We start from the raw sequence: 14,940 nt of genomic DNA, 5'->3' as shown, positions 1-14,940 counted from the left end.
CGGACATGACTGAGTGACTTTCACACAGCCAACTGCAAGTATAGAACTAATATCAATATCATGATAGAATTTTCACTGATTATTTGCTCTGTGTCAGGCACTGCACTAAGGATTTTACCTGTGCTGTAATTTTTCCTCACCAATCCCTACATGTGGAGAAATGGAATAACTGAACAGTTAAGTGAAAGTCCAAAGTCACACATGTCTTATATGGGATAACTAGGTGGTAAAGTTACTATTGCTATCCTGAAACATTGATACCTTTCCCACCATGAAATGCTGTTTTCAGATTAGCATTATTTTTCTCAAAATCCTAAATTCTGTTCTCTATTTTCATAAACAATTTAGAGAGAAGTTGCTGTACTTTTAGTTGCACACAACACAGAATCTCCCATTTTTAGCATCTTTGTGTTTTGAATGGGTGCTCTGATTGTGGGAAAATAATAAAAATAGATAAATAATGATTATAAACTGCTGATTCAAGCCATCGTTTACTGAACTTTGACTATGTGCCAGGTGCTGTTTTAATCTCTTCATATTTTCATTCATCCCATACCCTTGTATGTATGGGTATCCTGTAATGCACTATGAAATTATTTAGGGAACATAAGAAAACAAGACTATTTAGTGCTTAAAAGTAGGGTTTTGTTGTTTTATTTGATACAATATATGTTATGAAAATCTTACTGTTAAAAGTATTTTACAAACATAACTATAAAAAATTCCTATTGATGCTTAAGAAGGAAGATCTGTGAATATACTTTCCAAATAGAGAGAAAGAAGAAAAGAAAAGGCAACCGGAAAGCATGAAGACCACTGTGCTAACATTTTATCACATTGTCTTGTTTTAATTTTGGATACAGAAGGTAGATTTTATCATACTGCCCAGTTCAAGGAAAATTCTTATCACTCCTCATTCCTTGGAAGGGCCGCTCTTGTTTCATTTTTAACCCCAGAATACACTATTAGTCTCCCCCATCCCCCATCCTAGTGTATTTAATACATCCCTCTTTATAAGGTTTATGCCCTTGTACAATGTATAATGTTGATTTTTGTGAGTTATTATACTGGTCTTATTAGGTATAGACATAGATAGATGAGGAAAGAGATAAAGATGATATGGACTCTAAAGATGAGAGGTTAAAAAACCAGGCCAAGATCGTGCTAAGCTGCCTCAGTCATGTCTGACTCTTTTTGACAATATGGAGTAGAGCTCACAGATCATGCAAGTGTTATATGATGAAGTAGAATTCAGACCTCAGTCTGTCTCTACCTAAAACTGCCAGTCTTTCCTTCCCAAGTCTGAAGACTATAGAAAAACTGTAGAAAAGGAAAGATTTCTAAATGCATTCCTAAAATCCACTGAATTTGGGAAAAGGTTTTGAATTGGGTTAATCAACAACAAAATGGATAAACACTTGGAAAGTTCATGATTTTTTTTCAAGGCCACAGATGGGGACAAGGAGGGCAGAAGAGACGTGTTCCCTAAATTCAACTTTGGAGAATTAAATTTATCACCTAGCACACAAAAGTGATTAATATTGCGAGGGCGATGAATTTGATAATGACTGAGAAATGCCATCCACCTGACAAACTAAACAATTTTTTTTTTTAACCTGACATAGCCCTGTTCAAGACATCAGCTGTCATACGAAATGAATTCTGTTTCTAATTTGTCTTCATAAATAATGCAATTAATTGAAAGGTAGTTTCAATGAAAGTCTTTAACTTCTTTCATCTCCAATTTGAGGGAAATCTCTTTGCATTCCCTAGAAAGAATCTTCCACTCCTTTTATCAAATACAACCTAGACATCATGGATCAGAACACTGAGATCAAAAACAAAAGAATCTATTATGTGAAGACCACCACATCTAATTGTGTTTTCAATCCTTTTCTAAGGTGGTTGCTGCTGCTGCTGCTAAGTCGCTTTAGTCGTGCCCGACTCTGAGACCCCATAGATGGCAGCCCACCAGGCTCTTCTGTCCATGGGATTGTCCAGGCAAGAACACTGGAGTGGGCTGCCATTTCCTTTTCCAAACGCATGCATGGATGCTAAGTCGCTTCAGTCGTGTCCGACTCTGTGCGACCCTATGGACAGTAGCCCACCAGGCCCCTCTGTCCACGGGATTCTCTAGGCAAGAATACTAAAGTTAGTATTATCTTAAAATGTGAAACATAAAAATCCGATGAAAGAAAATTCATTCAAGCTCAAAATTTTACTAAGAATATCTGTTTAATCAAGCTTCCAGGCTGTACATCTACCCTCTTCGTGACATCTAACTTCTGTTTATTTAGAATTAAAATATGACCTCTGATTCTATGTTTCACATTTCAACACACAGAAATACCTTTGGTTTACAGCCTCCAGGTAACCTTACTTCTTCTTTTCCCCCAACTCATTTTGTGAGAACAAAAAGGAACCATTGAACAAAAACAGTTCCTGACCATTTCCAGCAAGTGGAAATAAAGAATTTTTGTGTTAAAGACTAAAATAATTAAAATGTTTATCTGAGGTTTCTCTGTGCAGACACCAGTGATTCCATTTGCTTATGTGTGAGTACACATGTTAATAAACCCATGTGCTGAAGGCATGAAAGAGAGGTAAGAGAACTATGCAAGCATTAAAACTTTCAATCATTTAATTATTTCACCCCTCTGAGAAGGCTAATTTCAACAAATATAGCAGAAGAAGGACATGATTATGAATGGAGATTTGAGCTGAGCATTTTTAACAAGGTTGTTACAAAAAATAGAAAGACAAAGACTTTGTGAGGTACAACAAATTATAGCCAAAATTTTACAAGTTACTTTAAATGCAAATTACACAGCTAAATACAGAAAATTTGGGTAACTAAATTATTTTGGTACCTAGCCCCTGACTGCTAAAAAATATCCACTGGCAGTAAAAGGAGTTTAGTCTACATTATCCTTACATATTTTTAGTCATATCTACTAAAGTCTGCCTGTCAACAATGAGAAAATCTGCAAAGCTATCAAATATAATGTATTTTTTGTCCAGGGTCCAAAAGCTAGAAATACTGCAAGTTTGAATTTTTTCCCCAACAAGCAAATCCATCTGAGTAAAGTCCTTATATTTTTTTACATTCTATTATGATAATAGCCTGGAGAAGTTTGAAACGCAACCCACTCCAGTATTCTTGCCTGGAGAATCCCAGGGACTGAGGAGCCTGGTGGGCTGCCATCTATGGGGTCGCACAGAGTCAGACACGACTGAAGTGACTTCGCAGCAGCAGCTTGATAATAGCTAACATTTAACTAATACTTGTCAGATATTTTATAAGTATCGACTTTTGTCTAAAGGTAGAATTAAATGGAGATAGACTAGAGAAGGGGGAATAAAGGAGAAAAGAGAAGTACATTAGTCTGCTTGGGCTTCTGTAACAAATACCCAAACCTGGGTGGCCTAATTAATTTTCTCACAGTTTTGGAGGCTGGAAAGTTCAAAGTCAAGGTTCTAGTACGGTTTGGTTTCTGGTAAGTGCTCTCTTCCTGGCTTCAGATGGCTGCTATTCAGTCAGATCCTGGTACGGTGGGGAGCCCAATCTCTCTGGTGTCTCTTCTTATTCAAGCACCAGTCCCATCATGAGATCTTCCACGTGCATGAGCTCATCTAAACCTAATTTCTTTCCAAAGGCTCTACCTCCAAACACCATCACGCTGAAACTTGGGGCTTTAAAACGTGCATTAGAGGAACATAGTTCAGCCCATACTGATGAAAGAAGATAATCAAAAGTCAGACGAGGTAACGAGAATGTAAGTACAGAGAAGCAGCAGTCAAAGGTGAAAACTGTGCTGTCAAGGAGTCAAGAGGAAGATTTAGAAAAGTGAGTGGTTAACAGTGTCAGAGGCCATTGAAACAGGCATGGAAAAGACTCCTGTGAAAGCTGATAATTAGAAGGTCATTAGTGTCTTTCATTTGGTCTGAAGCCCAACTGCACACATATAAAACTATATGGTATAATGTGTCATTAAGGCAACGCTAAATTATATGGTATTAGCAGAAAAAGAAGGAATGCTTTTGGCTGGGGTCACCTGAGAAGGCTTAACAGGCCAATCGACACTGAACATGGAGCTTGGTAAGTAGGGTTCTGACAGGTGGCGACTTGGGGGCTCGAGTCTAAGTTGAGTAAGGTAAGGTGTGGAAGCAGAAAAGGGCATAACTTACTTGCAGAACTGAGCGTAGTCAGGTTTACTGCAGTATATGATAGAAATATAAGAGAGAAGTGATAAATTTGTACGTACAGGGTGATAATATAAGGTGGATTTCTTTCATCAATAGCTGTCACGAAAATACATTATTTTAACCCTGAGCTCCACTAAAACAGAATGTAAGAATTTCATTTCATAGCACTTTTATATTTTTTCTTAGTCTTTTAAAATATTTATCAGAAATTATTTTAAAGCATTTAATAATAAGTGAAGTTAGCCAGATTTTCCTGAAAGTTAATTTCCTTTATTTTCAGAGCAAAATTTACTTCATTTCTTTGGATCGCTGACCTTTTATCTCTAAAGTAGACTAGGCTGGATTAGTCCTTGAATTCCTCCAAAATATGATTCTATGATGTAGAAAATAGTATTTTCAAAAAAACACCAGAATATAATTATTGTTTTTATTAAGAACATTTAAGTTAAACTGGATATAAAATTCTCATTTTATATTTTAATTAAACTGGATATAAAATTCTCACACACTGTTCATATGTGGGACTTCCTAAAGTCTAAGTTCTTTAAATACTTTTCAAATAAAATATTTATATTTTAAATATAAATATATTTATATTTATAAAATATAAATAAAATATCTATAAAATAATTATTCCACAGAATCCAATGGAATTTAACAAATACAGGTTAACAGATGATTTGTAATAAGTTAGTAGTTTTGGGAACTCCATAATATTAAAATAGTTTAGAGAGGCAGTAACTTTGTCATTTTGTCCAATTTCTACATTTACCACATGAGGAATACAGGATGAAGAGCGATTAAGTGACTTGCTAAAGGACACACGACAACTTGGAGTCCACTGTGCCACTGTTTCTAGTCCATAGATGAGAGTCAATAGTGGACAAATATGAATATTTCTGTTTTTCAGGTGGTTGCTAAATCTAGTTTCTATTTTTTAAGCTGTTGGTTTCCAAGTAAAGGGAAATTTAAAAGTATATGAATTATTTGGTAATATCTGTGTTAATGGAGAATACTGATAGCAAAGCAAATCTGATTGCAAATACTGATAGCAAAGCCAAAATTTTATTTTGACTGCTTTCCCATGCTGGGTCTGGACCCTTCATCAACCAGGTGTAACTGTGCTGTCCAAGGTCATGGACCTAGACTTCTGGGCCAGAATTCCATTATAAAGGAAGTTATAAGGAGAAGTGGTCATTGACAAGCTTTGCCTCACATTGACAGAGCTGTGTGACTGTCAATGTTATATCATTATACAACAGTATCATGGAATCTTCCTACATATACACCTTTTAAAGAAGCACCATCTTAAGGCAGAAGTATACGGGAGATATTCTGAAGTATTATAGATATCTTTAAAAATCTGATGAAAATAATAAGCCCTTACCACCAGAAAAATGACATGCACTGCAAAAATTTGCAAACAAATTCAGGTACTCAAACTGAGGGTCACTGAGGCCAAGATTCCAGTTTTATTGGGATCATATTTTATCAGCAGTCCAGGCAGTACTACATGGGGAGCAAGTGGCCTGTACATTGTAGCTGGATGTTATGGACCCCCTCTCTTAACGACACTCTGTATAACTTTATCTGGCAGAGGCTGACCAGTAACTGCTGGCCATATGTCACCACAAGTGCACAGCCCTTAGAGACAGCATGCTTTCTTGAAATGAAGTCATCTTAAACTCTGCAAGGGTTTGGAGTACAAGAAATTTGCTGTAGCTGTGATTAAGAGAAAGTGCAAAAAACACCAGAGGCTCAAAAGCTCACACTAACCTAAGCCTCTGACTGATGGGCAGAACGGGGTAAAGGAAGAGAAAGAAGGTAGGGAGGAGGGGAGAAATGAAGACACCTAATTTCCGGTACTCTAAGTAGTGGAACCATAAAATTCCATAACCTCACCTTCTCCTCTGTGACTCTGCCACAGGTCATGATGAATTTCTGTCTACAATAATATCCTGGTAAGTATCAGCTACCATTCTCAGTTTTCTGCCAGGTAAAAAAATCCCAAAGGGGATGTGAGCTAATTTGATTTCCTTGTGTTTTAAAATATCTGATCCTTCCTACAATATTACTCAAAATAGGAACCAATGTAAGACTCAGTTCTCTGTAGAACATTCTTTCTTTCAAAACAAATAAGAAAACAAACAGTTCTTATCCTCCGGCTCATGTTATGAGTATTTAACTACAAAGTGCTTAAATTCTTCTTGAGTTCATTTTAACAAGAATGCTGTAGTTGTGTCAACTGAGATTTTTAGGACGATTCTTTGAAACCAAAATTTCAATATATTCATAGGAGAGAGGCATGAAAATTTCCATAAAGGTCACTTTCTGGGCTCTCAATCCAGTCCTTCTGTAGAATGATACCCAATGGGTGAAAAGCTTTAAAATGATGAAACCATGAAACCCATATTTCTCATTAATTTAGTTTTTAATTTGTACACTGTGTTGAAATTCTGCACAAAAAAGGATCAGTCTGTGGAGCTGCAAATACCCTATTGCTACTGCTCTGTCACTTCCATCACGTCCAACTCTGTGCGACCCCAGGGACTGTAGCCCACCAGCGCCTCTGTCCATGGGATTTTCCAGGCAAGAATACTGGAGTGGGTTGCCATGCCCTCCTCCAGAGATGAGGACTACCCTCTTGCCATAGTATCCATGTATTTGTACAATAGAAATTGACTTTTAAGGAACAGAAACAGAAAAGATAAACCATAATATTCTTATCCAAGTCTACTTTTGACCTGATTTCACTGAAACAAAAATTGAAAACTTCCAGAGCAATGATGGTGAGGAACAAGGAAAGAGCTTAATGATTTTACTAAGAAATAGATAATAACTGCTAGAGTTTAGAAAATTAATTACACCCGAAAAGGTACTTTAGTTGGGTACTAGAGTGTTTATTTTGCCTTAGTGCAAAAATCAGATATCATAGATTTACATAATGTATTACTTTGCAAAGTATTTTTATAGCAGACACAAAAATTCACCAAGTCAACCTTTACCTATAAATGCCACATCTGCATGTATTGGCAATCCTGTTCCGAAACATTTTGTGCCTGAGAGAAGTTAGAGCAGCAGTTTAAGGATGCAACAGCTGATGTCCTTACAGGTTGGGGCTGGAGATGGAGATGGGAAAGGGATCCTATTGCAACCAGCAGTCAAGTTGCAAAGAAGAAGGTAGTTCAGGGACTGAATAAATATACGTGAGCTGCTGTCCCACTAGGGTGCTTGCTGTAGACAGTTATCACGATACTGAGTTCCCTGGCTTCTATGATATGGCTTCTACCAAATGACCACTCAACTTTGGAAAAGTCCTTTTTTGCTCCCCAAACCTCTATTCTCTCATATCAAAATCAGATCTATGACTAGGATATCTTTACCTGTTTCCTCTGGTTTTCTCTCATTTCATATAAAATATGTTACAAAAAAGAGAGAGTATATACTATGAAGTTAAGCAAAACTGGCTGTTTTCTCTTTGAAACTTCATAATTATATAATATTCATGAAATGCTAATAATTTTGAGTAAATGGGCAAGCTAACAAGCCCTATACCAATTAAACCAGCAATTAAATGCTGTTGTATAACATGCTACTCTTTCAATGTAATAGATATTTTTAAAGGGACCTGGAGATGAAATCAAAATGTGCTTGATGCCATCTGAGGATCATCATTCAATAAAAAAACACTTCAGTTAAAAACAATTTATAAATCATACAGGAAGCATGGTGTTTTAAAAGTTATTCCACTTTTTTTCCTGTGTACAAAGTCATTTTAGCAAATTTATAAATTTGAGAAACATACCAAGACTTAAAATAATAATTCTACCACCCCAAACTGATATCTAAGAACATTCAGATACATGATAAGTATACAGTAACCTCAGATTTAATGTGTGTAGTTTTAACTATTCTTGAGCAACCATAAGCTCCCTGGTACACAATCTGTTATAATTTTTGCTATTATAACCACAAGTCCAATTCTGAATCTGGTTTGAAATGAGTGGACATTGCAGCTAGTGACTGTTATAGCCTCCTCTCTTCATTGAGAGTCTGTGCTGAACTGGTATAAAAGCAACAACTAACAAATTCATACTTTACTACATGTGGCAGAAAAGATGCCCTATGGAAATAGCCACATGTTTGGAAATTCAAGTTTTGCTTGTGAATGTTAATTTCTCTATTTCCTTCCCCATCTTTTTAGTCTTTTAATAGCAAGATATCTCTTCTTTTTATTCTAAGAGAGAGAATTGTACTTGAACACTGTCAGCTTCTATAGGTATTTTTACAACAGAAAAACCTTTTCTTCCTGCCCCTACAAGAGCAGGTCGATTTTCACTGAAAACGACTTCAAGCTGGTTCTAATATTTACTCACTTATGCAGGTGCGTTCATCAGCATGGAGTCTGTATCCCGTATCACATTCACAGTGGAAGGTGCCCAGAGTGTTAATACAGCGCTGCTGGCAGCCTCCATTCAACACCGCACATTCATCGACATCTAGAGGAGGAAGACAGATGGCCAGGATTACAATGTCATTCCAATGTCAGCTTCATAGAAGTGGTACAACATTTGTTTGATACACAGTATGTGTTTTATTGCGCAAAGGCACCATCTCTGTTGCCACAAATCTTTGCCTGTTTGATCCATTTTACTCCACAGTATAAACAAGAAAATGTAGACAGAAACTTTATTGAGCTTTTTAAAGCCTAGCCACGATGAGCATAGGGACTGTTTCACAATTTTCTATTCTTCACATCCTGATTAATTAGACAGATCCGAGATATAGATATGTCCTTAGGGAAGGAAACCTGGAGGGGAGAATTACAATGAGCTACTCTATCTGGAGCAGTACAGGCGAGTAGATAAACACATATTATTGGTCTGATGCTGCTGAAAAAAGTCAGTAATAAAGTTAAGACCTTGACTCTCCTTCTTATGTGCTACGGTGGACATTAGGGCAGAGCTAGATAAATTCAAATAAAGCCATGATTTGTAAGTTCTTAAAACCACATCAATACATTTGCTCCATTGACTCAGCTTCTTCCTTATCACTCAAGGTTTCATTTTTTGAAATACTTAGTATGATTATGCATGAAGTGATATTAATTTAAAATAAATACAAAGAGGTCAAGACTCATGGGCACCAATGTATTTGGATCAGTCAAATTTATGATAAATGAAGATAGTATTTGTCTTCCTTTGGAAAGGAACATCAATTTCTCTCTCAGAACCTATGTCAGTACTTACATATCTAAAATCACAAGAAGACAACCACAAACATAGGTCAAGTTTTTCAGATAATCAGTGATATAAGAGCGTCTGAATTTTCTTGTTTGGAGAATCTTTTTTGTGACATGTCAAAGCAAAAATCAGGCAGTGGTCAAGATTTAATATGTGCGTGTCTCATGCAGATAATGTCCCTGAGTCCCCTGCCTCCAGTTCCATTCCAGCCAAGAAAATGGAGTATGAATACTCTTCACTAAAATATGTAATCATAATAGATAATTAGCTTTACATTGAGTGAGACTTAATTCCACAGGGCGAGACCTTTATTCAAGACATCAATATTGGGGAGGAACACTATTGCAGTGTCTTATCATAGGACCTTGAAATCCTAATGGATATTTTGTACTGTGGTAAAAATTAGGGCATTTGTACTGAGGGAAGAAAAAGAATTTCCTCTACTTGGCATGTTTTTATGAAAAAGAAGAAAAATATAAATCACAAAATGAGTCCCACATTTAAACATTACTAGTTTAGTGTATTTTCCTTCTAAAATTAGATATTCTGGGTTAATTTCTGATATTTTTTTTAAAGGAATCTTATTTTAGAGATAAGAACTTGGAATTTTCATAGTATTAGAATTTTTATTAAATTTTGAGTCTGTGATCATCAAAACACTGTTTTTCCATATAAACCAACATCAAATCAGAATTCTCCATTTGTTACTCATACTTTGTGCAGGGCTTTAATATTTATGCTAGCTAAATCTTTATTCTTTCTAGCTTTAGGGTATTATTCCACAAGGCTGAGATATAATTTTGAATCTTAGTTCTGTCAGCCGCTGAATTAGATCTCCTTCCTCTGATTTTAAACATACAAATAAAACTCTTAATTCTCAAGATTCATATGTCCTCCCAATGTAACGATCAACACTTCAGCACTTGCAATCATCAAAAATTTTCATAATATATCATATATATCTATATATTTATATATGCATGTGTGTATGTGTACTCAGTAGTGTCCAGCTGTTTGCAACCTCATGGGCTGTAGCCTGCCAGGCTCCTCTGTCCATGGGATTCTACAGGCAAGAAAACTGAAGCCGGTTGCCATTTCCTTCTCCACATACATAAGTATTATAAATTAAAATGTCTTTAAAAGTGTGCACAGATAAAATGATAACTGCTGAGGGAAGGAAGGCATGTAGATTGGGTGAGGTACAGGATAAGCGTGTTGGACAAGAAAGTTTATCCACATCTATAATGTTCTGTTTTTTTCTTTTTCACAAGAAAGGTTTTCAGGTATTACGTGCATATTAAAAAGGAATTTTAAAGAAAGAAGCATAATAAGACCACCTCACTTCCTGCTCAAGCTTCAGTAATTTTCTGCCAAAAGGAACCAAGTAAGTGTACAATAAAAAAAAAAAAAATCACTGGGCTCACCCCAAAGATTAGAGTGGACATTGATTTTAAAGATGACTCCTCTTTCACTATGTTTTAGTGTGTTCATATTCTGAATCTGCCCCCAGAACTATAATTCCATAGTTCCATAATATATTAGAATATACATAACATTCAAAGAAAAGCAAATCAAACTTCCTCTGGACATTGGGTCAGAGAGCCTTGGGAAAAGTATATTAGTGTCAAAGCTTATTAGCCTGTCAACCTTGCCTCTTTGAGACTCAGGTTTCTCATCTGTAAGATGGAAGAACAACGACTACCACACGTTTGAATAGGGAAAAGGAGTCCAGAATGGCAGTGGCTAAAAGACAAGGAAGGGGAAGGCCTGCGAAAACAGAACAAAGGAAGGTCTGAGGACTGGAGTGAGGACCTCAGGTAGAACAAAGAGCATTCCTGGCTAGCCCAATTTACATAGGGCAGGCCTGGGGGTGGGGGGGGTGGGGAGGAAAAAACATATAAAAAGAGGAGCCAAAGAGCCAGGGGTCTCTCTCTCTCTCTCTCCCAAGTGCATGCTCATTCTCTCTCCCTCTCTCCTCTTCGCATCTTTTGGGTCGACATGCCTTCACGCCTCAAGGATGTATTTTCCTTTATTTTCTAAATAAAACTGATATGTCCGAGAGCTATAACATGGTCTGTCTGAGAGCCGAGAACTATAACACGGACTGTTTGAGAGCTGTGACGCACCAAGGGCTTTAATGTCCGTCGCTTCAAATTTTTGTTGTGGTAAGACAGACCGAAGAGATTACAAGACAGACCGAAGAGATTACTCTCCCCTGACACTATGGTTTATGTTTTTCTTTCTTATTCATATATATATGATTTTGGAATAGATTGCTCATACTTGAGATTGCATGTAGGAATCAGTCAATTGTATTCCACTAACTTGAACCAACAAGACAAAACCATAAAGTGAAGGACTTCCCTGATGGTCCAGTGGCTAAGACTCTGTTCTCAATGCAGGGGCCTAGAGAATTAGATCCCACATGCCACAAATAAGAGTTCCCATGCCACAACTAAAGATCCCACATGCGCCAATGAAGATTGAAGGTCCCTTGTGCCACAACTAACTGGCACAGATAAATAAATAAAATATTTTTAAAAATCCATAAAATCAGAGCACATGATAGAGGTCCTGAGCAACATGGGGATTCAGGGAAGGGAAAATGCATTTGGGTTGCAGTGATAAGGGGATGGTTGAGATATAAACTGAGAATTGAGTTCATGGAGAAAAGGATCAGTAATACCTGAAGAATTCCATGGACAGAGGAGCCTCATAGGCGACAGTCCATGGAATTGCAAAGAGTTGGACATGACTGAGAGATTGAGCATGCACACATGATCCAAAGGTGCAGTTGTTTAAACATTCAGGGTCTGAGATTTAGTATTCAGACTTGTCAGGTTGGAGAAGAAGGTTGGCAAAAGAAAGCAAAGTTGAAAAACAAATCTAGACTCTTTTTTTAATTAATTGAGATAGCAACATGTTCCTTTTCTTGATTTGCAATACAATACACTTGTGGACAGGTGGAGACATAATAGGCTGTGTTCACACAGTAGCTAAGCAGACTTATTTTTTTTTTTTTTCCAGTGGGTTTTGTCATACATTGATTTGAATCAGCCATGGATTTACATGTATTCCCAATCCCGATCCCCCCTCCCACCTCCCTCTCCACCCGATTCCTCTGGGTCTTCCCAGTGCACCAGGCCGGAGCACTTGTCTCATGCATCCCACCTGGGCTGGTGATCTGTTTCACCATAGATAGTATACATGCTGTTCTTTTGAAATATCCCACCCTCACATTCTCCCACAAAGTTCAAAAGTCTGTTCTGTATTTCTGTGTCTCTTTTTCTGTTTTGCATATAGGGTCATCGTTATCACCTTTCTAAATTCCATATATATGTGTTAGTATGCTGTAATGTTCTTTATCTTTCTGGCTTACTTCACTCTGTATAATGGGCTCCAGCTTCATCCATCTCATTAGGACTGGTTCAAATGAATTCTTTTTAATGGCTGAGTAATATTCCATGGTGTATATGTACCACAGCTTCCTTATCCATTCATCTGCTGATGGGCATCTAGGTTGCTTCCATGTCCTGGCTATTATAAACAGTGCTGCGATGAACACTGGGGTGCACGTGTCTCTTTCAGATCTGGTTTCCTCAGTGTGTATGCCCAGAAGTGGGATTGCTGGGTCATATGGCAGTTCTATTTCCAGTTTTTTAAGAAATCTCCACACTGTTTTCCATAGCGGCTGTACTAGTTTGCATTCCCACCAACAGTGTAAGAGGGTTCCCTTTTCTCCACACCCTCTCCAGCATTTATTGCTTGTAGACTTTTGGATAGCAGCCATCCTGACTGGCGTGTAATGGTACCTCATTGTGGTTTTGATTTGCATTTCCCTAATAATGAGTGATGTTGAGCATCTTTTCATGTGTTTGTTAGCCATCTGTATGTCTTCTTTGGAGAAATGTCTGTTTAGTTCTTTGGCCCATTTTTTGATTGGGTCATTTATTTTTCTGGAATTGAGCTGCAGGAGTTGCTTGTATATTTTTGAGATTAATCCTTTGTCTGTTTCTTCGTTTGCTATTATTTTCTCCCAATCTAAGCAGACTTATTAAAAGTTAAAAAAATCAATCATTTATAAAGTGGTACCAAATGCAGAGCAATTGGCTTGACTTCCTTCCTTTTTGTCCTTTCACAATACACTGAATTTACGAATTGCTTGGGCATTGCATGACCTACAGTTTGCAAATCTGGGTGCATTAGAATAATTTGGTGAGCATTTAGAACTATCCATGCCTTGGTCTTGCCTTTAAAAAATCTAACTTAACTGGTCTGGGGTAAGACTTGAGAGTCAAACATTTTGGATAAAATCAGCTATAAGGATATATTGTACAACACAGGGAATATAACCTATATTTCATAATTACAAATGGAGTGTTATCTTTAAAAATTATGAATATTGAATATCTGTAACTTATGTAATATTGTATATCAAGTAAACTTCAGTATAGAAGATTATAAAAAAAAACCTATAGCAAATGTTTAATAAAAGTTACTTATCATTAAAAAAAAAAAAACAAACTTCAGTGATTCTTATGTAGAGCCAGAGTTGAGATCCCCTGATGTTGTTTCTGCTTTAGTTGCCTAGTGATCTTGTTAGAATGCAAAGAGCCAAGGGGCTGGATTTTTGCATTTCTAATAGATTCAAGTCTATTCTGAAGCTGCTGGTCTGGGGGCCATACTCTGAGTAATGAGTCTGCAGACAGTCCTCTGTTCAACTGTAAATGTCATATGGATCATAGATGTCATGATTTGACTCAACTTCTCAGCTGCTTGACTAAAGCATACCAATTCAGTTCAAATAAACAAATCAATACTCCGACCAAAATAGTGTGTATATAAGCGAAGTCGCTCAGTCGTGTCCGACTGTTTGCGACCCTGTGGACTGTAGCCTACCAGGCTCCTCCGTCCATGGGATTCTCCTGGCAAGAATACTGGAGTGGGTTACCATTTCCTTCTCCAGGGGATCTCCCTGACCCAGAGATCGAACCCGGGTCTCCCGCATTGAGGGCAGACGCTTTAACCTCTGAGCCACCAGAGAAGCCCACACAAATGTATACATATATACACTGTTGTTGTTTAGTTGCTAAGTTGTGTCTTACTTTTTATGACCCCATAAACTGTAGCCCACCAGGCTCCTCTGTCCATGGGATTCTCCAGGCAAGAATATAAAGTAGGTTGCCATTTCCTCCTCCAGGGGATCTTTCTGACCCAGGGATTGAACCCATGTCTCTCGCATCTGCTGCATTGCCCACAGATTCTTGACCACTGAGCCACCAGGGAAGCCTTATATACATACACACATACATTAAATTATATGCTAAAATCATCTGAAAATAAACCACTAATATTTCCCACAATATTCTCTCAGTAATAGTTAATAGCTTTAAGACAACTTTAGCATTATCTCTTATGAGGAATGACTTTCTTCTGTAAAACACGAGGGATATTTTAGTTCTTTTCTGATGAAGTACCTCTGATATAGGAT

At 37.2% G+C, this 14,940-nt stretch overlaps 1 protein-coding gene across 1 annotated transcript in view; it reads right to left on the bottom strand.

Moving 5' to 3' along the window:
• LOC122675629 (EGF-like and EMI domain-containing protein 1) overlaps positions 1–14,940 on the bottom strand; it is a 638,499-nt gene that overhangs the window by 154,695 nt on the left and 468,864 nt on the right. The window contains exon 6 of the mRNA XM_043874600.1: positions 8,583–8,705. Coding sequence (XP_043730535.1) covers positions 8,583–8,705 — 123 coding nt within the window. The remainder of the gene's footprint in view (positions 1–8,582; positions 8,706–14,940) is intronic.

This window comes from Cervus elaphus, chromosome 19, assembly GCF_910594005.1.
Source record: "Cervus elaphus chromosome 19, mCerEla1.1, whole genome shotgun sequence".
In the NCBI taxonomy this organism is placed as follows: Eukaryota; Metazoa; Chordata; class Mammalia; order Artiodactyla; family Cervidae; genus Cervus; species Cervus elaphus.
This window is presented reverse-complemented; position numbering and strand designations above follow the sequence as displayed.